Genomic DNA, 25,642 nt, shown 5'->3' with positions numbered 1-25,642 from the left:
CAAAGAAACACCTAGATTTTTCGCTGGAGCACAGTAGCACGATGACAACCCACTGCAGCCTCAATCTCCCGGGCTCAAGTGATCCTCCCGCCTCAGCCTCCTCAGTAGGTGGGACTACAGGCATGTGCCACAACACTAGGCTAATTTAAAAAAAAAATTTTTTTTTGTAGAGACAGAGTCTTACTATGTTGCCCAGGCTGGTCTTAAACTTTTGGGTTCAACTGATCCTCCCGCTCCAGTCTCCCAAAATGCTAGGATTACAGGCCTGAGCCACCCCACCCAGCCCTAGTTTGTTCTTTTTTTTTTTTTTTTTTTTTTTTTTTTGAGACGGAGTCTCGCTCTGTCACCCAGGCTGGAGTGCAGTGGCCGGATCTCGGCTCACTGCAAGCTCCGCCTCCCCGGTTTCCGCCATTCTCCTGCCTCAGCCTCCCGAGTAGCTGGGACTACAGGCGCCTGCCACCTCGCCCGGCTAGTTTTTTTGTATTTTTAGTAGAGACGGGGTTTCACCGTGTTAGCCAGGATGGTCTCGATCTCCTGACCTCATGATCTGCCCGTCTCGGCCTCCCAAAGTGCTGGGATTACAGGCTTGAGCCACCACGCCCGGCCCCTAGTTTGTTCTTAATGTGGTATTTGGCCACATTGTGTCAGTGAAGGTGTAGGGAAATGAATGGGTACTTTGTTACACAGCTGTAGAAATAAGGAATTGATACGTTTCTGTTGTGTAATTCAACAAAAGTATTTACCAAACACGCATACTCTTGGTCTCAGAAACTCCATTTCTGAGAATTTTCCCTAAGGAAACCATCAAGAACATTCATTGCAGCATTATTTATAATGCTAGAAAATTACGCAATAACTTAAATACTAAATAATAATGTACTGAATAAATACTGAGCCACACAACTGTGTCCCCAAGTGCCTTAGAGGTTCCAAGCAGGAACCACAGAAGCCTACCGCTGCTTCTACTACAATAGATCTGTTCTTACCTATTTTACAAACTGAGATTCCACTTTAGTTACACTGATGTATAATCATGTGAAATAATTTGAAAATCATTGCAATAGAATATGTAATAACATGCAAAGATGTTCAAGATATTTCTAGTGAAAACCAGCAATGACAATATAATTTCATACAAGAAAGAATGGCAATGAACATGTATCAAATTGCTAACTACTGTCTGATTCTAGGTAGTAAGATTATAGATACCACTTATTTCTTCAGTGTTGCTTACCTGTATTTCCTTTTTCTTTTTTTTTTTCTTTTTGAGACAGAGTCTCACTCTGTCACCGGGCTGGAGTGCAGTGGCGCAGTCTTGGCTCACTGCAACCTCCGCCTCCCAGGTTCAAGCGATTCTCCTGCCTCAGCCTACCAAGCAGCTGAGACCACAGCCACATGCCACCACACCCAGCTAATTTTTGTATTTTTAGTAGAGACAGGGTTTCACCATGTTGGCCAGGATGGTCTCAATCTCAACCTCGTGATCCACCAGCCTCGGCCTCCCAAACTGCTGGGATGACAGGAATGAGCCACTGCGCCCAGCCTGCTTACCTGTATTTTCTAAATTTTAGTTAACATGTATTATTTTTGTAAAAAGGGCCATTAAAAAGGCAATACATTTTTTTTTTTGGAGACGGAGTCTCATTCTGTCGTCCAGGCTGGAGCGCAATGGCGCGATCTCGGCTCACTGAAACCTCTACTTCCCGTATTCAACTGACTCTCCTGCCTCAGCCTCCCAAGTAGCTGGTGGTACAGGCGCCTGCCACCACACTCAGCTAATTTTTGTGTTTTTAGTAGACACAGGGTTTCACCATGTTGGCCAGGCTGGTCTCGAACTCCTAACCTCAAGTGATCCACCCACCTTGGCCTCCCAAAGTGCTGGGATTACAGGTGTGAGCCACTGCGCCTGACTTAAAACATTTTTAATTATAATTCTCTGTTAATAAAGTCCATAAAATATATAATTGAACCTCCTTCTCACAAAGCATGTTGGCAATATATACTTCAAAAGAAAGAAGACGCTGGAGAGCAACCAGGCAGCCATGACTTAACAGGCTAAGATTTAAGAAAGAATACATTAGAGTAAGCCCTGTATTAGGGGCTTTGAACTAGGGGTTTAAAGTAGTCTCAATGGGCTGCTGAGAATGCTACGATATAAATGTGTCCCCCAATTTCATGTGTTGGAAACTTAGTTACCATCTTCACATGCTGATGCCTTGTTACAAGGTAGCAGGAAGGCCCTCACCATGTCAGCGCCATGCTTTTCAACATTCCAGCTTCCAAAAGCATGGGCTAAATACAAACTTCTCTTCTTTATAAATTACTTAATCTCAGGTATTCTGTTATAACAACAGAAAACAGACTAAGAGGAGACAGAAATGTTGGGGTACAATGACAGTCAAGTTATGAGGGACCAAAAAGTATAGAGAAAGGAAGAGTAGAGAAGTATACCTGCAATGCCAGCAATTTTCCCTAGAGCTATTGCAAATCCCTCAACTGTTTATGCATGGGGCTAGATTTTGAGAAAACAAGCAGAAAGCAGCAATCGAAAAGCTAAATAGATATTTTGGCTGTCTTGCCAAGCTGGGCAGAGTTGGAGTTATATATGGCCATTAAAATAATAATTTATTTGTTTAATAAAAAAAGAAGATGGGATGGGCACGCTGGTTCACGTCTGTAATCGCATTCCTTTGGGAGGCTGAGGCGGGTGGATCACCTGAGGTCAGGAATTCAAGACCAGCCTGGCCAACACGGTGAAACCCTGTCTCTACTAAAAATACAAAAATTAGCCAGACGTGGTGGTGGCACATGCTTGTAATCCTAGCTACTCGGGAGGCTGAGGCAGGAGAATCGCTTCAACCTGGGAGGCAGAGCTTGCAGAGAGCCAAGACTGCACCACTGCACTCCAACCCGGGTGACAGAGCAAGACTCCGTCTCAAAAAAGAAAAAGAAGAGGCCGGGCGCGGTGGCTCAAGCCTGTAATCCCAGCACTTTGGGAGGCCGAGACGGGCGGATCACGAGGTCAGGAGATCAAGACCACCCTGGCTAACATGGTGAAACCCTGTCTCTACTAAAAATACAAAAAACTAGCCGGGCGACCTGGCGGGCGCCTGTAGTCCCAGCTACTCCGGAGGCTGAGGCAGGAGAATGGCGTGAACCTGGGAGGCGGAGCTTGCAGTGAGCTGAGATCCGGCCACTGCACTCCAGCCTGGGCGACAGAGCGAGACTCCGTCTCAAAAAAAAAAAAAAAAAAAGAAAAAGAAAAAGAAAAAAAAAAAAAGGATAGAATCGATACATTTTTAAAAATCACATGGAAGCACTAGAACTTAAAAATACAACACAGTACCCAACTTATGATTTTTCAACTTTACAATGGTGCAAAAGTAATAAACATTCAATACACTTCTCTACTTACAATGGAGCAGTATCTGGATAAACCCAGTCAAAAATACTATAAGTCAAAATGTACTTTCAACTTACAATGGGTTTACCGGGACATAACCCCATCTTAAGTTGAGGAGCATCTGTATCTAAAAATACAACTGGACAACACAGCAAAACCCTGTATGCACACAAAATACAAAAATTAGCTGGGTGTGGTGGTACACACCTATAGTCCCAGTTACTAAGGAGGCTGAAAAAATTAAAAAATCAAAGAAAATAAAGTATGCAGAGAAAAACAATGGGGAAAAAAAAAAAAGATATCAGCATAAGAGCTCTCAGAGACATAGTGAAAAGGTCTAACATTCCGGAAAAGGTAGTCCCAGAAGAAGAGGACAAAGAGGGACTGCAATATTCAGTCTGTTTTCAGAAAAACTGGCTGACGATGTCCTAAAACTGATTAAAAATATCACAAACTAAATAAACTTTACCAAACTTACGAAGGCTTGGTTCCAGTTAGTGTTTGAAAAAGAAAAGGAGGTCAGGGTGCAGTGGCTCATGCCTGTAATCCTAGCACTTTGGGAGACTGAGGCAGGTGAATCACTTGACATTAGGAATTCAAGACCAGCCTGGCCAAAATGGTGAAACCCCATCTCTACTAAAAATACAAAAATGCCTAAAATCCCAGCTACTTGGCTAAGGTGGGAGAACTGCTTAAACCTGGGAGGCAGAGGTTGCAGTGAGCTGAGATCACAGCATTGTATTCCAGCCTGGGTGACAGAGTGAGACTCCGTCTTTAAAAAAAAGAAGAAGAAGAAAAAAACTTATGAAGGATTAAAAGATAAATACAAAGAAAACCACAGAGGAAGATACAGTAAAACTGCTGGGACCAGAGGGGGGAAAAAACATTTTGTAGGTACCTAGGAAAAGAAGCATTATGTTTTTCTTTTTAATATACATTTTTATTTTTTGAGACACGGTCTGTGTTGCCCATGCTGGAGTACAGTGGCACAATCATGGCTCACTACAGCCTCGACCTTCTAGGCTTAGGGAATCTGCCCACTTCAGCCTCCTGAGCAGCTCGGACCACAGGTGTGCACCACCATGCCCAGCTATTTTTTTGTATCTTTTTCACAGAGACAGGGTTTTGCCATGTTGCTCAAGCTGATCTCAAACCCGAGTTCAGGCAATCCGCTTGTCTTGGCCTCCCAAAATGCTGAGGCTACAGACATGAGCCACTGCACCTGGCCTATTTATCCAGCCTTTATTTTTATTTTATTTTATTTTATTTATTATATTATATTTTATTTTATTTATTTTATTGAGACCGGGTCTTCCTCGGTAACCCAGGCTGGAGTGAAGTAGTACCATCACAGCTCACGGCAGCCTCAACATCCTGGGCTCCAGCAAACAGCCTCCACAGTAGCTGGGACTATAGGCGTGTGCCACCATGCCCGGCTGACTTTTTATTTTTTGTAAAGATGGGAGTCTTACTATGTTGCCCAGACTGGTCTCAAACTCGACTCAAGCGATCCTCCTGCCTTGGCTTCCCAAAGTGTTGGGATTACAGGTGTGAGCCATCACTCACAGTCAAGAAACACTACCTTTAAAGGAGTAACATTAAGGCTGAGAGCTTAGTTCTCAACAGAAACGATGGAAGCCAAAAAAGAGTGGAATGCTATTTTTAAACTGCTGAAAGAAAATAGCTTTAGGCCAGGCGCAGTGGCTCACGCCTGTAATCCCCACACTTTGGGAGGCCAAGGCGGGCGGATCACGAGGTCAGGAGATCGAGACCATCCTGGCTAACACAGTGAAACCCCGTCTCTACTAAAAATACAAAAAATTAGCCAGGCGCGGTGGCAGGCACCTGTAGTCCCAGCTACTTGGGAGGCTGAGGCAGGAGAATGGCGTGAACCCGGGAGGTGGAGCTTGCAGTGAGCCAAAACTGCGCCACTGCACTCCAGCCTGGGCGACAGAATGAGATTCTCCCTCGAAAAAAAAAAGCAAAAGAAAAAGAAAGTAGCTTCAGTTCAGATGCTATACTGGGCCAGGTGCAGTGGCTCACGCCTATAAATCTCAGCACTTTGGGAGGCCGAGGTGGGCAGATCACTTGAGGTCAGGAGATCAAGACCATCCTGGCCAACACGGTGAAACCCCGTCTCTACTAAAAAATACAAAAATCTAGCCGGGCGGCGAAGTGGTGGGCGCCTGTAGTCTCAGCTACTCAGGAGACTGAGGCAGGAGAATGGCGTAAACCCGGGAGGTGGAGCTTGCAGTGAGCTGAGATCCGGCCACTGCACTCCAGCCCGGGCGACAGAGCAAGACTCCGTCTCAAAAAATAAAATAAAAATAAAAAAATTAGCTGGGTGGGGTGGCGTGTACCTGTAATCCCAGCTACTTGGGAGGTGAGGCAGGAGACTCACTTGAACCCAGGAGGCAGAGGTTGCAGTGAGCTGAGATCATGCCACTGGACTCCAGCCTGAGTGACAGAGCAAAACTCCATCTTGAAACAAGACAAGACAAAACAAAACAAAAACAGATGCTGTATTCAATGAAAGTATCTGTTTTTTGTTGTTGTTGTTGTTGTTGTTGTTGTTGTTGTTGTTGTTGTTGTTTTGAGACGGAGTCTCACTCTGTCGCCGGGGCTGGAGTGCAGTGGCCGGATCTCAACTCACTGCAAGCTCCGCCTCCCGGGTTCCCGCCATTCTCCTGCCTCAGCCTCCCAAGTAGCTGGGACTACAGGCGCCTGCCACCTCGCCCGGCTAGTTTTTTGTATTTTTTAGTAGAGACGGGGTTTCACAGTGTTAGCCAGGATGGTCTCGATCTCCTGACCTTGTGATCGCCCGTCTCGGCCTCCCAAAGTGCTGGGATTACAGGCTTGAGCCACCGCGCCCGGCCAATGTTGTTGTTTTTTAAGACGGAGTCTCGCTCTGTCGCTCAGGCTGGAGTGCAGTGGCGCAATCTCGGGTCACTGCAACCTCCACTTCCTGGGTTGATGCCATTCTCCTGACTCAGCCTCCCAAGTAGCTGGGACTACAGGAGCCCACCACCATGCCCGCTAATTTTCTTGTATTTTTAGTAGAGATGGGAATTCACCGTGTTAGCCACGATGGTCTTGATCTCCTGACCTCGTGATCCGCCCGCTTCGGCCTCCCAAAGTGCTGGGATTACAGGCATGAGCCACCAAGCACAGCCAAGTATCCTTTTAAAAAATTAAAAGTGGGCTGGGCACGGTGGCTTTCGCCTATAATCCTTGTACTTTGGGAGGCCAAGGCGGGCAAATCACTTGAGCCCAGAAGTTCTAAACCAGCCTGGGCAACATGGCAAAACCCCATCTCTACAAAAAAATGCAAAAATTAGCTGAGTGTGGTAGCGCGCATCTGTGGTCCCAGCTACTTGGAAGGCTGAGGCAGGAGGATCATTTGAGCCTGGAAGGTTTAGACTATAGTGAGCCGAGATTGCGCCACTGCACTCCAGCCTGGGCAACAAACAGAGATGCTGACTTAAAATATACTCGGCCGGGCACTTTGGGAGGCCGAGACAGGCGGATCACGAGATTAGGAGATCGAGATCATCCTGGCTAACCCGGTGAAACCCTGTCTCTACTAAAAAAAAAATACAAAAAACTAGCCGGGCGAGGTGGTGGGCAGCTGTAGTCCCAGCTACTTGGGAGGCTGAAGCAGGAGAATGGCGTGAACCCGGGAGGCGGAGCTTGCAGTGAGCCGAGATCCGGCCACTGCACTCCAGCCCAGGCCACAGAGCGAGACTCTGTCTCAAAAAAAAAAAAAAAAAAAAAAATACACTCTAGGCTGGCTGTGATGGCTCACATCTGTATTTCCCAGCATTCCCAGCATTTGAGGAAGCTGAGACAGGAGGATCTCTTGACACCAGTAGTTCAAGACCAGCCTGGGAAACACAGCTAGACCTTGTCTCTACTAAAAATAAAAGATTTGAAACTTAGCCGGGCATGATGGTGAATGCCTGGAGTCCCGGTTACTCAGGAGACTGAGGCCGGAGGTTCTCTTGAGCCTAGGACGCTGAGGCTGCAGTGAGCTATGATTGAGTCTCTGCACTCCAACCTGGGCAACAGATCAAGACCCTATCTCTAAATAAATAAATAAACAAAACTCTAACAAAAGTCAAAAGTGCATGATGGAACCTCGTGATAACTATTAAAGAATAGAAGGAGTTGGCCGGGCGCGGTGGCTCAAGCCTGTAATCCCAGCACTTTGGGAGGCCGAGGCGGGCGGATCACGAGGTCAGGAGATCGAGACCATCCTGGCTAACACTGTGAAACCCCGTCTCTACTAAAAAAATACAAAAAAAAAAAAACTAGCCGGGCGAGATGGCGGGCGCCTGTAGTCCCAGCTACTGGGAGGCTGAGGCAGGAGAATGGCGGTAACCCCGGGAGGCGGAGCTTGCAGTGAGCTGAGATCCGGCCACTGCACTCCAGCCTGGGCGACAGAGCGAGACTCCGTCTCAAAAAAAAAAAAAAAAAAAAAAAAAAAAGAAGGAGTTGTGCTCACTTCAGCAGCTCATACAACTGAAACGATAGAGAGATGATTACCATGGCCTCTACACAAGGATGACACACAAGTTCGTCAAGCGTTTCACATTTAAAAAAAAAAAAAAAAGAATAGAAGGAGCGAAATGGTACAAACAGAGGTTATGCAAATACTAAAAGACAGGTGATGTAGCCACTTTCATGTATGGCAAAGCAGACTTAAGGCAGGCAAGAAACAGAATTACAGAATAAAAGAGGTATATTTGATTATAATAAAAACTTATTTAGCATCAGAGAGTCTAAGTTTCTATGTACCCCAATTACATAGGCTAAATATACAGATAACACAAATAAATATAACTAAAAGGAAAAGAAAAAACCACAGTCATAGGTGGAGAATTTAATATTCTCCTCTCAGTTATCCAATAGCAGAGAGATTTAAAAAAGGTTCTAGGGAGATACAAGATTTAACACAATTAACAAATTTGACCTCATTAACTTACATAGAATGCTACAACCCAAAAACTGCAAAATACACATTCTTAGGAACTGAAGGTGATACAGATTACCAAATTTTACCATAAACTAGTTGACAATATGGTTTCTGATCACATTGGAATAAAGCCACCAGTAACAGAAGGATAACTAGAAAATTTTCAAAGGTATGAAAATCAGGCAACATATAAATAACCCATAAATTAAAGAAACCACAAATAGAAAAAGTATATATTTTGAACTTAATGAAAATATGACATATCAAAATGGGTGGAATACTGTAAAATATCTGTTTGTGTTCCCCCTAAAATCATCTGTTGAAGCCCTTATTCTCAGTGTGCACATAGATTTTTATCAATAAACAGTCAGGCTTTTGTATCCTTGGGTTCTGTCAAGCAAGTCTGGCTTGAAAATACAGTACTCATTAGAACCCACATATAGGGAGGGTCAACTTTTCATATATGTGGCTCCACAGGGCCAAGTGTGGGACCCGACCATGGGCGTTCTGGTATATGCTGGGGTCTTGGAACTAATCCCCTGCATGCATATATACTGAGGGGTGGCTGTATTTGGAGATGGGGCCTCTAAGGATGTAATTAAGGTTGGAAGACGTCAGATCCAGTAGCACTGGTGTCCTTATAGGAAAAGATCCCAGAGAGCTTGTGCGTGCTCTCTCTCTTTCTCTCGATCTGCGCAAACACTGAGGATGGCCACGTAAGCACACAGTGAGATGCAGGAAGAGAGCCCTCACCAGAAAGCCACCATGCAGGCACCCTGATCTCAGAATTCCAGCCTCCAGAACTGAGGGAAAATAAATTTCCACTATTTAAACCACCCAATATGTGGTATTTTGTGATGGCAGCCTGAGCAGACCAACATAGCATCCATTTCATGAAGCTGGAAAAACAGGAAATTAAACTTAAAAGAAAGCTGCTCTGAAGAATAAAGAGCACAGAGCAACGCAACAGAGAGCAGATATCCAAAATAACCTCCTTGAAAATATTAATAAAGTTGAGAGGCCCCAGCAACACAGATCAAGGTACATGTATGCAGAAAAAGGAAAAGAAGGAAATACTCTAAAACATAAAATATAATCATTTCTACATGGTGCAAACAGAAATTAATTTTTATTTTCTTTTTTACACTTCTCTGGGTTTTGTCAATTTTCTGCTAGTAAACTTTTCACAAGTACCAACTCCACTGTATGAAATATATATAGCTTTAGCAGACTTACCTGGCAGCCAGAGAATAAATGGCATTGGCAGATGAGGAAGGTTTGATTTTGGGGTGGTCACACTCTGGACCTACTAATGGGCTGCTATTCATACTCTGGAAAGTAAAGAAAAGTGTTGAAAAACAACTTTCTTACCACAGCTGAGCTGCTCCTCTTACTGAACCTTTTCAAAATAACCATAACAGATACAGACCTAACTCTCAATGCCATGCCCAGGGGTTATCACACCTGACCTTAAGGCTTAGAGGCCTTAAGGTTCCGAAGAACCTTCAAATGTAAGGTTTAGGGAGATGGAGATCTAGAAAGAGGCAGGGAAATGAACTTTTTGGTTTAATTCTAAAAAGATTTGAGTAAATTGCCTATCCACACAAATACCATTAGTATCTTAAATAATCTATATCCAAACTCAGAACGGTCATTCCATACTGATGCCGACAGAAAGTCAAACCTAGTCCACACTCACTAATTCAACTGTCCACCTCACTGGTACCACTTGAGTGTTACCCCTTCTCTGCAACGAAAGAATATGCCATTCACTTAGTGCCACATTTCTCAACTTTACTCTTCCCATTCCATCTCCTTAGATTTCTGACTGCCTGTTTGCCAATGCTTCCATCAACTGCTCATTTCAAATTCAACAGTCAGCCAGGTAAAAGCTTCGTTTTTATGTGCATGCGGTATACATGTGGTACTTCTTATCTTTTTTTTCCATGCACTGACTGCTTTTCAAGCCTTAACAAGTCTTTATTTCATGCTCTCAAGAGGCTTCGACCTAATCTGGCTGCCCACTCTGCTCATAAACAATGATTCTCTCTCTCGCTCATTTAGTACTGGCTATATTAAACCCCTTTTTTACTCTTCAGTCTCTCCCAAACTCACTTGCTTTTTCCTTCATCCTGGAATCATCTCCCCTGGGATCAGCATGGCAGGTCCTCCCTACTGCTACAGGTTTCTGCTCAGAATTGTACTCTGTAACTTCATGTACCTCCCACTCCTGTGCCAGCTTTCTCTATACCCTTCTTTGGGCTATTTTTCTCCATAGCACTTGTGACTGTGAACATACTGTGTTATTCAATTAACATGTTTATATTCCATCTTCCTCCCATTAGAATATAAACTTTGTGAGGGCAAGACTTTTTGTTGAGTGCATAAATGAACAAAACATCAAATATTCCTCTCCCACCTCCCAGTTCTGGACCCTTTCTTGCATATTTAGACAAAGGACCAATAACCTACCTCCAAATGCTCTTCATTTCCTACCATATAAATTAAAATTCTTCTGGAAGAGGGTATTCAAGTCTCTCTAATCTAGTGTGATGTTCCTTTCCAGCTCTTTCTCCTACTGACAAAATTTCTGCTCTACTTAAAATAACCTAATCGTCATTCCACAATACACCTTAAGCATTTGTCATTGTGGCTGTTAACAAGCTGAAAATTGTATCCACTTCCAAAGAAATACTTCAGATTCAGATGCCACTCCTTCTATAAAGTCCTCATGATTGCCCTACCTGGGAATAACCTCTTATTTCTCTAAAACTTAAGTGTTTTCTAGTTAGATTACAAATGGCATTTATAAAAGGACATTTGCTGCAATATTTACAAACTGCCTCATCTGGTCTATGAACATACACACTTATTTTTTTTTTTCCGACACAAACTTTCACTCTTGTTGCTCAGGCTGGAGTGCAGTGGCATGATCTCAGCTCACTGCAACCTCTGCCTCCCAGGTTCAAGCGATTCTCCTGCCTCAGCCTCCTGAGTAGCTGGAACTACAGACACCCGCCACCCAGCTAGTTTTTTGTATTTTTAGTAGAGATGGGGTTTCATCATGTTAGCCAGGCTGGTCTCGAACTCCTGACCTCAGGTGATCCACCTGCCTCGGCCTCCCAAAGTGCTGTGATTGCAGGTGTGAGCCACCGCACCCGGCCACACTTCTTGAGGGTAGGAATTATGTTATAGCATCTCTGAATTCCAGATAAAACCTATCACAAAATTTCAACCCATAAACTTCTATCCACACATATTTCCTTTTCTTTCTCCTTTTTTTTCAAGACAGGGTCTCACTCTGTTGCCTAGGCTGGAGTGCAGTGGCACAATCATGGCACAATCATGGCTCACAGAAACCCTGGCCTCCTGGGCCCAAGCAATATTCCCACCTCAGCCTCCTGAGTAGCTGGAATTACAGGCATGTGCCACCATGCCCAGCTAATTTTTGTAATTTTTGTAGAGACAGGGTTTTGAAAACACCACGTTGCCCAGCCAGGCTGGTCTCAAAATCCTCGGCTCAAGCGATTCGCCCACCTTGGCCTCCCAAAGGGCTGGGATTACAGACATGAGCCACTGTGCCTGGTCCACACATACTTCTTAACAGGTTAGATAGTTTCAAAATTAAGACTCACCATGGAGGTATCCAGACTGAACGTGCTTCCGAGCCTAGGCACATCTGGTCTGGGCTCCATTTGTGAGGGCAATGAAAATGGAAGTGAGTGCCGGTTGGTTAATTCTCTTCCTGTCCAGGGATCACCGGAACTTGGGGCAGATACTGGTACTTTGGGGATCGGCCGGGGCAGCCATGAGTCTCCAAGGCGGCTAGAGGGGACAGGTGGCAGTTTGTCTCTGGATGGACAATCGCCTGGTGTACAAGGCAAGGGGCGTCTCTGAGGTCGGGATTCTGTTCCAACAGAATATGGCCGGTCTGGAGGCGGTGGTGGTGGAAGATCTCGAAGTGTGGGAGGTACTGGCAATGGTTTGTCTTTATGAAGGGAGCCAGAAGCAGACTGTGGAAACATGGTGAAAGCAAATCAATAAAAACCCACTAGTACACAGCAAAGAATCCAAAAACTGCAGTAATAGAAAATGCTTTACCTTAGAAGCAGTTCCAAGAGCAGAAGCACTTGAGGGAACACATACTCGCTGCGGCAGAAGGTCAAGTCGTGGTGGCACTGGGGGAAGGGAAGCTTGTGGGGCCATGGAGAATGGAGAAGGCGGCCGTTCCACCTAGGGTACATAAAAAATTTAACAGGTTACTCTCGTTTGGGGAAATGGCATCTTTCAACTCTCCTAAAGCTGTGGATGGCAAATACCATGGGAACACTTACAGCTACAAATGGGCCAGACTTAGGTTTAAGGTCACACACACCCTCTTAAAAAACTTCCAGATACTCTAGCACTTCCTGAGTAATTTTTGTGTCACCATAAGAGGGCACTCTCAATCACAGAAACACCATACCCATGGCAAGCTACAGGTAATCTATCTAGAAAGGACAGGGCGACAAAAAATTTCCTAGCTTACAATTTTAAAAATTACTACAGTTTTCTACCCCCTCATCTTTGGAGAAAGAAAAAAAAAAATCTTTTCAAGATTAAAAATAGGAACCCGTAGAAAAAGAAAGGGGCAGGCCATGCATGGTGGCCCACACCTGTAATACTAACATTTTGGGAGGCGGAAGTTCAAGACCAGTATGGGCAACATAGTGAGACCCCGTCTCTACAAAAAATGAAATAAAAAATTAGCTGGGCCATGGTGGCACACAGCTATTTGGGAGGCTAAAGCAGGAAAACTGCTTGAGCCCAGGAGTTTGAGACTGCAGTGAACCATAATCATGCCACTGTACTCCAGCCTGGGCAACAGAGCAAGAGCCTGTCTCGACGAAAGAAAAAAAAGGATGGGGGGTGGCGTACAGATATTAACCTCTTAACAAAGTACCTGGGAAAACAATGTTTAAGGGACATAACAAAGAAACATATCAATGACAATGAATTCTCTATGGGTTATTAAAATAAGAAAGAAGATAGAGTGGGTACAGCGGCTCACACCTGTCATACTAGCATTTTGGGAGGTAGGAGGATTGCTTGAGGCCAGGAGTTCAACACCAGAGATCCCTCTAAAAAATTTTTTTTAACTAAAAAAAAATTTTTAAGGTGAAATTTGTAAAAAAAAAAAAAAAAAAAAAAAAAAAAGATCAAGAATATCACTAAAAAGTATCTTGAGTTCTTCCAAAGAAATAAATTATTCCAATTCAAGAATTAAAAGGGATTAATATTTTCTGTCAATTTGAGCTCTAAAAAATGAGGTACCCAATTAGAAGAAAGAACACATATATAACCTCTTCCATTTCCCTGCCTATAGCAGGCTTAGGAATAGCTGATAAGCTTGCCAAAGTAAGCGGTCAAGAGATAAACAGTAATTCATTAAAAAAAAAAAAAGCTACTCTGCATTTAAATTCCTCAACAGGAAAGCAACACTGACAGAGAAACAGCCATCCCCATACTTAGTCCTGTTATTAGTGTTGGGTGGTAGATGACAGAAAAGAAAGCTCTCATCTTTAGTTCTTTGCTTTATCCACATGCTTAAGATAACGGGCTCCCAATCAGCTGACAATGCAGCATGAGCAACTAAACAGCTCAATGACAAAAGTCAAAGTCAAGCCTCCTCTCACTTCATCATAATTATTTTGTCAGTCGCTATATCCTGCTGATTTTTCCCTAAAAGATTATCCTATCTGTATATTTCATTTCATTCTACTTAGCAACCTCAGACCTTATTTATTTTTGGGAGACAGGGTCTTGCTCTATAGCCCAGGCTGGACTGCAGTGGCACAAACATGGTGCACTGCAGCCTTGACCTCCTGGGCTCCAGCCATCCTCCTGCCTCAGCCTCTCAAGTAGCTGGGACAAGGTGTGCACCACCACACACTGCTTTTTTTGGGGGGCGGGGGTGGGAAGCGTGGGTAGACAGGGTCTTGTCATGTTGCCCAGAGGTTTGATCCTCCTTGCCTTCACCTCCCTAAGTGCTGGGATTACAGGCGTGAGCCACCGCGTCTTGACGTGATTTATTAAAACAACATAGTGAACTTCCCAACTTGTAGTTTATCTCACCACATCCTTCTGCTTACCACTATCAGCTTAGCCATTCTTAAACACTCACCAACTCAAAAACCACCAGTAACTCCCAATTTGCCCTGTTACAAAATCTCACCCTCCTGCCCGGCTTTCTAACCTGGTCTCTGCAACCAAAGGTATTTCCCACAACTCCCTAACAAGCGTCAAGGCTGCTCTATTCAGGCTTATCTCCTCAGTGTTTCCTGCACATGCTATGATTATTTCGACTTCGGTATGATTCTTCAAATCATTTCCCCATTCTGGAAGGCCCTCTCATCGATCTTTCTCTCATTCTTTAAGCACAGAGGGTTGAACTAATCGCATTTTTAAATTCATGTCTCAACATCATAATGGATCCTTGCAATATTCTTTTTTTTTTTTTTTTTTTTTTTTTTTTTTTTTTTTCTGAGATGGAGTCTCACTCGTTGCCCAGGATGGAGTGCAATGGCGCAATCTCGGCTCACTGCAACCACCGCCTCCCAGGTTCAAGCCATACTCCAGCCTCAGCCTCCCAAGTAACAGGGATTACAGGCATGTGCCACCATGCCCAGCTAAATTTTGTATTTTTAGTAGAGACAGGGTTTCACCATATTGGCCAGGCTGGTATGGAACTTCTGATCTCAGGTGATCTGCCCGCTTTGGCCTCCCGAAGTCCTGGATTACAGGCGTGAAGCACCACACCCGGCCGCAATATTCTTTTATCACAGCATATAAGGTTCCAGAAAAGGTGGAACCTTTGTAAATTTATAAATGGAAAACAAATGATCAGAGAAATACGAACATTTCCAAGACTTAAAGACTTAAAGGACATAAATAGCCAAATAGAAAGGGTTTATTACATACCCAGCTCAATGAAGGAAAAGAAACCCACAACAAACAAACCAAAAATACCCTTACATTTTTCATCAAATCAAGGATGAGGAAAATATCTTAAAAGCTTCTGGTGGGCCAGGTACGGTGGCTCACACCTGTAATCCCAGCACTTTGCGAGGCCAAGGTGTGCACATCATGAGTTCAGAAGAACAAGACCATCCTGACTAATACGGTGAAACCCTATTTCTACTAAAAATAAAAATAAAAATAAATTAGCCGAGCATGGTGGCAGGCGCCTGTAGTCCCAGCTACTCAGGAGGCTGAGGCAGGAGAATGGCGTGAACCCAGGAGGTGGAGGTTGCAGTGAGCCAAGACTGCGCCACTGCACTCCAACCTGGGCGACAGAGCAAGATTCCATCTCTAAAAAAAAGGGGGGGGCTTTTGGTGACAGAGGGAAAGGAAGCACTGAAAAGTAAAAATACATTAGAAGCTAGAAGTCAGTGAAGCCTTAACAATTTAGAGGAGAATATTTATCAACCTAGAATTCTGTAACTAGTCAATTTACGTTTGAGGGTTGAATAAAGGCCTTTTAAGATACCAACGATCTCAAGAAGTTTATCGCTCACCCTTTCACAGAAAGCCATTTTAAGGACATAAAGAAGTAAAGCAAAAAAAGAGGAAAACACGGGAACCAAGGTACTACAAGAGAGGAGAGGCAATGAAGTCCCATGAGGATGACGAGGGGACACCTCAGGGTGACAAGTAGTATAGCACAAAGAATAACTGGAGCAGACTGGAGCTGAACACAGATGACTCCTATTTCCTACGCAGCAGTACACGATATCACATACCACTATACTAACAGATTTTATTTCACAGAAACTATATTGAGAGGATGTTTGAGAGTACGGTATGAATTTTGGTAGTGACAGGTACAAACTGAAAACTAAAAAATAAAAATAATTATACCAGGAAAAGCAGAAAGTTGTATAAGAAAGCAAAAGTATTTATTGTATAGTATGCTATTTGGCACAGTATGGAGTGAAATCACATAAACACTGAGTACTAAGCCAAATTCAAATAACTGTAGTGGGAGGATATGGAGTAGAGAGGAGGGAGATAAGAAACCTAAACGCTCTCCCACAATATCTGAGGTGAACAGATCAAGAATCCAGAAGAAGCAGTATAAGCATATGGTTAAGAAACAAAGAGGTAGTAAACAGTTTCAAGAATTAAAACTCTGAACAAGGGGACAGAGAGGTGCTGGAGGGGACAGATGCAGGGAGCCAATGTTTTTGTAAGTTTTTTAGCAATTCTTTCAAGCCTTAAAAAAAAAATCCATGTGCCTTCACCAACTATAAGCAGATTCACTATATTAAAAACAAATCAAAATAAAACAACAAACATCTACCAGGATGTGAAGAAACAGGCATTCTCATTCCTTTCCATACCTTCAAGAGTGATTTCAGGACCAAAAAGAGGGGCTAAGCTTTAATAACTATCCAAAAGTTAAATATTTTCACTCAAATTATTTTATTCATATAAAATATATAATGAACTATAAAGTACAAGGAATAAAACATCCATGTACTTATCATCCAGCTAAAAAACAAAATACCATTATCACTGTGATATTCCCATGAGCCCCTCCATTAATCATAACCCTCCCCTCTATCACAGTTGAAATACACACTCCCTTATGCAGCAGTACACGATAGCTAGCCTAGACAGACTTGTAAAAGCTGGCCAATATATGTAAGCCTGCAAACAATATGAATGTCCATTAAAAGGAAGACAAAATAAATTATGGAATGGCCAAATGACAGAATACATGAGGCTGGTTTTTTTTCTGTTTGCATTTCTACATGGCTAGGGAAAGAGTGTTCCTTTACTTCTTCCTCTAAAGTGTTTCACCTGAACATATGTCCTCTTCATAAATAAAACTATTAGCTCCTTGAAAGCCTTGTCTCAGACTTCTTATCCCATTTGCACTCAACCATCTAGCACAACAAACACTTTGAAAAAGTAACATGCATTAATTGTAAAAAATTCAAATATTCCACAGAATTTAAGTGCTCTCAATTTCTATCCTCAGAAATAACAGTGATTAGTTTGGTATGTAGTCATCCAACTTTTCTATGTATATGCTTTAAAAAAAATTTTTTTTACAGAAATAAGTCACACTACACGTAGTATACAATTGCTTTTTATTTATGAGACAGGGTCTCACTATGTCACCCAGCCTAGAGTGCAGTGGTACAATCACAACTCACTCCCGCCTTGAGTTCCTGGGATCAAGCAATCCTCCTGTCTCAGTCTCCAGACTAGTTAGAACTACGGGCAAACACCACCACGCCCAACTATTTTTTTTTTAGGGGGGCATGGGGGCAGTGGTGGTAAAGATAGGGTCTTGCTATGTTGAATTGCTGGGCTCAACTGATCCTCCAGCTTTGGCCTCCAGAGTAGTCAGAACTACAGGTACACAACACCATACCCAGCTTTTGTTTTTTTTTTTTGGAGTTGGGAGTAGAGATAGGGTCTCACTATATTGCCAAGGCTGGTCTCAAACTGGGCTCAACTGATCCTCCAGCATCAGCCTCCCAAAGTACTGGGATTATAGGCATGAGCTATAGGCATGCCCAGCCCCAACTTTCTAATGCCAAGACTCCATTAAAAAAAGGGAACAGAACTCATTCTAGTTGCATTAGCAAAAGAGGATCCAGTTCTTTTATTTCTCCATCATATTCTCCAACAAGAGATATGAATAAAGTCTTAATCCTAAAATACAGACAGTATTGGGCCTTAAGCTGGAATGCCTGGTCACAGATGCAGCTCACAGATGCTTCAACCTACTAGCTGTGTGATCTTCGGCAAATTCCCTAACCTCTTTGTGCCTCAGTTTCTTAATCTGTTAAATGAGGATAATAGTAGTATGTACGGCCGGGCGCGGTGGCTCAAGCCTGTAATCCCTGTAATCCCAGCACTTTGGGAGGCCGAGGCGGGCGGATCACAAGGTCAGGAGGTCGAGACCATCCTGGCTAACACAGTGAAACCCCGTCTCCACTTAAAAAAAATACAAAAAATTAGCCGGGCGAGATGGCGGGCGCCTGTAGTCCCAGCTACTCGGGAGACTGAGGCAGGAGAATGGCGTGGACCCGGGAGGCGGAGCTTGCAGTGAGCTGAGATCCGGCCACTGCACTCCAGCCTGGGCGACAGAGCGAGACTCCGTCTCAAAAAAAAAAAAAAAAAAAAAAAAAATAGTAGTATGTACTCATGGGGTTGTAGTAAAGATTATATGAGTAAAAAACAAGTAAAGTGCTTAACATAGTATCTGTCATATAGTAAATGCTCAATAAATATCAGCTATTAATACTACCTATCATTGTAGTTTGGATACCATTAAGTGTTTTACGGCTTTAGAACATAAATTCATAACGGATTTAGCCAGTCTCCTAAACTGCTGTCTTACCTTGGCACCAGCCAATTCCTTCATCATGAAGAGAGTATCATCAGCTCGTTCATCGTCATCATCATCATAATTTGGGGAGGGAGCTCCCTCTGCTCCTTGCCTCAACAGGCTGCCACTCCCTCTAGGATCAAATGGATCTACCACGATGGGTTCAGTACCTTTAATCTCACATCGGCAGAAAGGACAGCCCTGACCTTCTGATTCCTGCAGAAGAAGCAAAAGATAGTAACAGATGCATCTGAAAATACTTAAAATATTAATCTACTAGAAAATACATTTCCTAGAGATTAAAAGAAAGTAAAAGTTTAACCCTAACCCCAAAAGCCAGACCACCCCCAATATCAGTAAAGGCTATATAATACCGAATTCTCCAAGGTGATTACATAGCTGAAAAAAGTCACTGTTTAGATTCATACCTGCCAGGATGTAAGACAGGATGTGCACATGAGGTGTCCACAGGGCTCAATCTTTACATCCTTATCATTTTCAGCACATATTTTACACAGCTGGAATGTGGAGCCCATCTCACAGTATAATTCATATTGTTCCTTTAAGAAAAATTAAGAGACTATTAGTTGAATAAATAACTGCAATCATAAATGTTAACAACAGAAAAAGTGAAGACTTGCTTCCTATACAAATTTTGCTTACATAAAAATGTCACAACAGTGGTTTATTTTCTCCCATTAAACCAGAAAGCATCTAGTCTGGGTCCTATTTTAAGCTCCAGGGTTTAAAGTGAAACCACATACACACAAATTCACTAATCTAGTCAACAGCTTAAATTCACTAATCTAGTCAATGGTGTTCCAATCAATTCAATTATGCCATCAGTTCTATAAAGAATATACCAAAGCTTGTGTCCAGTGATATGGTTATAATGTAAAACAAAACTCACCTGGGTCACTTTGATATGGTCTTGGGGAGTTGGTTCACATAAGCCAGTCAGATCAGGATTCTGATTTCGTCCATCAGGAAACAAATAGCTGTAAAGAGTAACCAATCTTGGGTTTTATTGAAGCCAATTTACCAGTGCTTGCTAATATAGACAAATGGTATCTGGGAGTTCCTCCAATCTAAAAGGGCAACTTGGTGTAAGTATAAAGATAAATCTTATTTCAAAAAAATAATACTTCAAAAAACTAAATAACACAGAACAGTTCAAAGATATTCTCCAAAAACAAAGATATTCTCCTTCTCCAGGTAACAATGCCATAGGTTCTATCTTTTAATAAGGGGCTGGTTAGCAAAGCTTTTCTGTAAAGAGCCAGACAGAAAATCATTTAGGATTTGTAGGCCACATTAGTGTGGGTCACATATTTTTCTCTGATTGTTTTTTTCAAAATGATTCTTAGGAAAAACTATCTTGGCTTACACGGGGAACAAACAGGTAGCCCATGGGTCACAGTTTACTAACCAATTTTTAATCAATGGATGGCCACCAGACAGAAATTCATTTTTTTTTTGAGACAGATTCTTTTTATTTTTTCTGAGGTTGCAGTGAGTGATCTTGGTTCACTGCAACCTCCACCTCCCAGGTTCAAGTGATTCTCCTGCCTCAGCCTCCCAAGTAGCTGCGATTACAGGCACCTGCCACCATGTCTGGCTAATTTTTTGTACTTTTAGTAGCAACAGGGTTTTGCCATGTTGGCCAGGCTGGTCTTGAACTCCTGACCTCAGGTGATTCACCCGTCTTAGCCTCCCAAGGTGCTGGGATCACAGGTGTGAGCCACTGAGCCCAGCCTAAATTCTTAATTTAAACTGCATTTGCTTTTGATCAAAGACCTGAAATACCTTTATTTACAGGTTTAAGAAAATGAGAGACACTAATTTAAAAGCAATGTAACAGGATGCAAATTAAGCCACTGAGATCATCTACCAGGGAGATCCAGTTTCTAGCATCAAACTGTTCTGACATTTGGGACAACACTTCTTTCAGACCCAATGCTATCATAAGTAAAACATAATGTATAATACAAAATGTATTTTCCTAATCACTTTAAAACACAAGCTAGTTTTCTACCACCTGGTCAACTGTTAGTATTTTTAAGTGTTTACCAACTGATAATCAATTTGAATTCTCAAAGGAATAGCAATTCTGGAATAAATAAGGACTTAGTTATAAATAGCAGCATAGGTTACAAAAGCCCAAGGCCTGAAGAAATGCTGCTGAATAAAAATGAAGTGAGGATGAAAGCAGATGAAGGCCACCGAGGCCTATGGCCATTAGGAACACTGAATCACTTGAATGCCGACTAAACAACTGGTCAAATTTCCTACTAATTGGTATATTTTAAAACCCAAAATAGGCTTGAAAATAAGTTAACATTTGGAAAAAAAAAAAGATAAAGTTTATTTATGGTAGTAACTGAAGCGGTAGAGAATAATTTCACTCATGGAATCCCTAAAAAAGAAAAACAAGTCTTCCAGGACCTGAAGGTCAAATCAATATCATCTGTTAATATTTTCCTGAATCTTTGTAGTTTAAGAAACCTGGAATAAAGTCATTAATGATGAGGTTTTACAGCCCCTAAGTTCCTAGACTCTAACAGATGGTACGCAGTAGGTACTCACAAGCCTTCCCTGAAGCCATCAATCAGTGCTTGGAAGAGAGGTTTATTGTGAGGGATTGTCTGGAGAATGTTCCCATCGGCAGTAACATACCCAATAGCCCACTGACCCAGACGAGTACAGCTCAGCCGGAAGATGTAACTATGAACAGAGATAAACAGAAGCTTTAGTAGATTACGCTGGTATTAGGGTGGAAGGCAAGGCAAGATACAGACAAAAATCAAAAGGACCGTCAAGAATAATTTTTTTTTTTTTAAAAGACAGTCTGGCTCTGTCACCCAGGCTGGAGTGCAATGGCACAATCTCGGCTCACTGCAGCCTCTGCCTCCTGAATTCAAGTGATTCTCCTGCCTCAGCCTCCCAAGTAGCTGGGACTATAGCATGTGTCACCATGCCTCGCTAATTTTTGTATTTTTAGAAGAGATGGGGTTTCACCATGTTGGCCAGGCCAGTCTTGAACTCCTGATTTCAAGTATCTGCCCACCTTGGCCTCCCAAAGTGCTAGGATTACAGGCATGAGCCACCACACCAAGGCAAGAATAACTTCTCGTTAGCTTCAAGTCAGTGACAAGCAAAAATAAAGAAAATATATATATATATATATATATATATATATTTTTTTTTTTTTTTTTTTTTGAGACGGAGTCTCGCTCTGTCACCCAAACTGGAGGGCAGTGGCCGGATCTCAGATCGCTGCAAGCTCCGCCTTTCGGGTTCACGCCATTCTCCTGCCTCAGCCTCCCGAGTAGCTGGGACTATAGGCGCCCGCCACCTCGCCCGGCTAGTTTTTTGTATTTTTTAGTAGAGACGGGGTTTCACCGGGTTAGCCAGGATAGTCTCGATCTCCTGACCTTGTGATCCGCCCGTCTCGGCTTCCCAAAGTGCTGGGATTACAGGCTTGAGCCACCGCGCCCAGCCGAAAATATTTTTAAAAAGAGAGTAACTTCCTCCATGACTCCACACCAGAAGCAAAAGACACATAAACTCAATTCTTTTTTGTTTTTGTTGGTTTTGAGACGGGGTTCCACTCTTGTTGCCTAGGCTAGAGTGCAACGGCATGATCTTGGCCCACTGCAACCTCTATCTCCCAGGTTCAAGTGATTCTCCTGCCTCAGCCTCCTGAGTAGCTGGGATTATAGGCACCTGCACCATGCCTGGATAATTTTTATATTTTTAGTAGAGACAGGGTTTTACCACAATGGCCAGGCTGGTCTCAAACTCCTGATCTCGTGATCCGCCCGCCTCGGCGGCCTCCCAAAGTGCTGGGATTACAGGTGTGAGCCACTGTGCCCGGCCATAAACTCAATTCTTAAGTGGCCTGAAAACATTTATCAAATTATAGGATCTGAATTAAGTCAATACATCTGATAAATAGGTATCAATCCTACTGCAGAATCTTGGCTACTGCGAAACTAATAAAGGCCATGTTTCTTCTATACTAGCAGAAGTCTCAAGATAACAAAAATCAGAAGAATAAACCTTTTTGCTTCATTGCACTGACCTGCCAGGTTTGTGAATGAATTTCTGGAGCCGAGCTTTCACTTCGTCATACGTCAAGAAAGCCATGTAGCCAGGATGAGTTACAGCAAGGCTGTTCCAATTCCTGAGCAAAGAGGACCAGGGCTAAAGAAACGAGATGAATCACAGACTATTCAGATCAGACGTACAACCAACTCAGAGAGCAATGAGAAACAAACAAACTAACAAAACAAAACACCACCACCAACTCTTAATTCATTGTCAGAAATTTTTAATTATACCATCACTCAGAGGGAAGACACACGTGTTTGGGAGATTAAAAACTCTGAAAAGCTATGAAGAAAAGAATATATGCTTATAGGGAGAAACTTAATACAAAATGAAAATTCTAGAATTTGTAAAGCAGCTCTAATTAACAGTAGTGGGGTTGAACAACAACAAACTGAAAACCAGGATAGGGCCTACAGGTGCAACTAATAAGTTTCAAATAAATATGTATGCAAATGGGCATAGACAACACCAGAGAAAGCATTCTTTTTAGAGAAAAAGAAAGGAGTTGTTTTTGAAGTATCTAAACATCTCAATATTAACAGTCAATTTTGATAAAACAGGAGAAAAAGTCGCAAACATACACAAATATCCAATATCAGAAAACTAATATATCCATATTCTGGCCATTCTACAAACATTAAAATGATACAAAAGAAGAACATTCAATAACAAGGAAAGATGTGAAGAGAAGAAAGCAGGTGGTATAGCTGTCATTTTCACTATATATATACACACATATATTTTTAATACGAGGTAGTTTTAATCTTTTTTTGGCATAGTTCCTAAAATGAATTAAACACTTTCATACAGACAAAAAACTCAAACTTTTTTTTTTTTTTTTTTTTTTTAAGTTTTCTCTTCAGAAAAGTAGCAGTAACCAGTTTAGTCAACTTTTTTAGTATCCTACCTGAAAGAGTCGGGTAAAGATGTCAAATTCAAAAACTGAAATATAATCATTGCAGGTCAGATCAATAGTGGATTTCAGAGCCATGGCCTCCAGCCCAGAACTGATGGGATGCACTTCATGTAGAGCCTGTCGAAAGCTCTTCCAAGGGACTATTGTCCTGGGATGGGGGTGGAGAGGAGACACAAAGTGAAATAACAGATAATTCCAGGCATCGCCATAATCAAGCAAAGGAAAGAGAGCCACATTAAGCTCTCAATACCAATTTCAATCCTCTTAATTCAAAATACAGGTCAGCTTCTTTAATACAGAAAGAAGGGGGCCCAGCACCGCAGCACATGCCTTTGGGAGGCCCAGCACTTTGGGAGGCCAGAGTGGGCAGATTGCTTGAGCCCAGCCTGGGCAATACGGTGAAACCTTGTCTCCACAAAAACAAACAAAATTAGCCGGACTAATTAATTAGTTCCAGCTACTCTGGAGGCTGAGGTGGGAAAATCTCTTGAACTTTGGAGGCGAAGGTTGCAAGTGAGGCAAGATCAGGCCACTGCACTACAGCCTGGGCAACAGAGTGAAACCTTGTTGCAAAAAAAAAAGAAAGAAAAAGAAAAAATAATCTACAAATAAAGACCGGGTCTTGTAATGTCATCCAGGGTGGTAGTCTCAAACTTCTGGCCTCAAGCAATCCTCCTGTCTTGGCCTCCTAAAGTGCTGGAACTACAGGAGTGAGCCACTGTGCCTGGCCAAAAATAAAGGCCTTTAAAGAGAAATTTGGGCCTAGCACGGTGGCTCATGCTTGTAATCCTAGTACTTTGAGAGGCCGGGGGAAGGATTATTTGAGGCCAGAAGCTCAAGACCAGCCTTGATAACACAGCAAAATTCTGTCTCTGCAAATTAGCTGGACCTGGCAGCACACACATGTAGTCCCAGCTACCTGGGAGAACTGCTTGAGTCCAAGAGTTCAAGGTTGCAGTGAGCTATGATTGACTGCACCACTGCACACCAGACTGGGCAACAGAGTGACATCCTGTCTCAAAAAAGAAAAAAAATAACATGACAAAACCCAGAACATTGATATTTATACTTAAAAACAAGCTTGACTCATAAATCAACCTATATAATATATATAGACAATACAGCAAAATGGAAAAGGTAAGCCACAGCCTGGGAGAAGATATTTGTAATGTAAGTAATTAACAAAGAACTAGTAACCTATAATAAGAAAAAGATAAACCACTCAATAAGAAAATGGGCAAATCAGAAATAGGAACAGGCAAGTCAGAATAAGAATCTTGACTGGTCATAAAGGTGAGAAGCAGCTCAATCTCCCTTCTCATCAAGGAATATAAAGCAAAATATTACACTAATTCACATCACCAAGCGTTAGCTAAATTGTGGGGCTACTGTAAAATATGAACTGGTACAACCATTTCGGAAAGAAATTTGACAATACTCAGCAAAGCAAAAGAAGTAAAACCCCAAGACTTAGTAATTCCACTCCTATGTATGTAAATAAAGACAATTTCTTGCATGTGAAGACAACTTAGATACTGTTCACTGCTGATAGCAAATAATATGAAATATGTATGTCCATTAAGAGCAGAATGGGGCTTGGCGCGGCGGCTCAAGTCTATAATCCCAGCGCTTTGGGAGGCCAAGGTGGGCGGATCACAAGGTCAGAAGATCGAGCCCATCCTGGCTAACACGGTGAAACTCTCTACTATAAATGCAAAAAAATTAGCAGGGCATGGTGGCGGGCACCTGTAGTCCCAGCTACTCGGGAGGCTGAAGCAGGATAATGGCGTGAACCCAGGAGGCAGAGTTTGCAGTGAGCGGAGATAGCTCCACTGCACTCCAGCCTGG

The 25,642-nt window shown here is 42.6% G+C and overlaps 1 protein-coding gene and 1 non-coding gene across 3 annotated transcripts in view; one reads left to right on the top strand and one right to left on the bottom strand.

Annotated features, from left to right (window-relative positions):
- Positions 1-25,642, bottom strand: part of CBL (Cbl proto-oncogene) — a 95,794-nt gene that overhangs the window by 6,191 nt on the left and 63,961 nt on the right. For both annotated transcript variants that reach the window (XM_030918075.1, XM_030918076.1), the window contains 9 exons: positions 23,786-23,942; positions 22,850-22,971; positions 21,352-21,489; positions 19,676-19,763; positions 19,194-19,325; positions 18,778-18,981; positions 12,480-12,611; positions 12,014-12,391; positions 9,615-9,709 (listed from right to left, as the gene is read on the bottom strand). In XM_030918075.1, coding sequence (XP_030773935.1) covers positions 9,615-9,709; positions 12,014-12,391; positions 12,480-12,611; positions 18,778-18,981; positions 19,194-19,325; positions 19,676-19,763; positions 21,352-21,489; positions 22,850-22,971; positions 23,786-23,942 — 1,446 coding nt within the window. The remainder of the gene's footprint in view (positions 1-9,614; positions 9,710-12,013; positions 12,392-12,479; positions 12,612-18,777; positions 18,982-19,193; positions 19,326-19,675; positions 19,764-21,351; positions 21,490-22,849; positions 22,972-23,785; positions 23,943-25,642) is intronic.
- LOC115893722 lies at positions 7,897-8,001 on the top strand. The gene has a single exon (XR_004053782.1). It is a non-coding gene; the product is annotated as a U6 spliceosomal RNA (small nuclear RNA).

Source organism: Rhinopithecus roxellana, chromosome 15 (genome assembly GCF_007565055.1).
Source record: "Rhinopithecus roxellana isolate Shanxi Qingling chromosome 15, ASM756505v1, whole genome shotgun sequence".
NCBI classification, from domain to species: Eukaryota; Metazoa; Chordata; class Mammalia; order Primates; family Cercopithecidae; genus Rhinopithecus; species Rhinopithecus roxellana.
The sequence above is the reverse complement of the archived record's forward strand: the minus strand, read 5'-3'. Positions and strand labels throughout refer to the sequence as shown.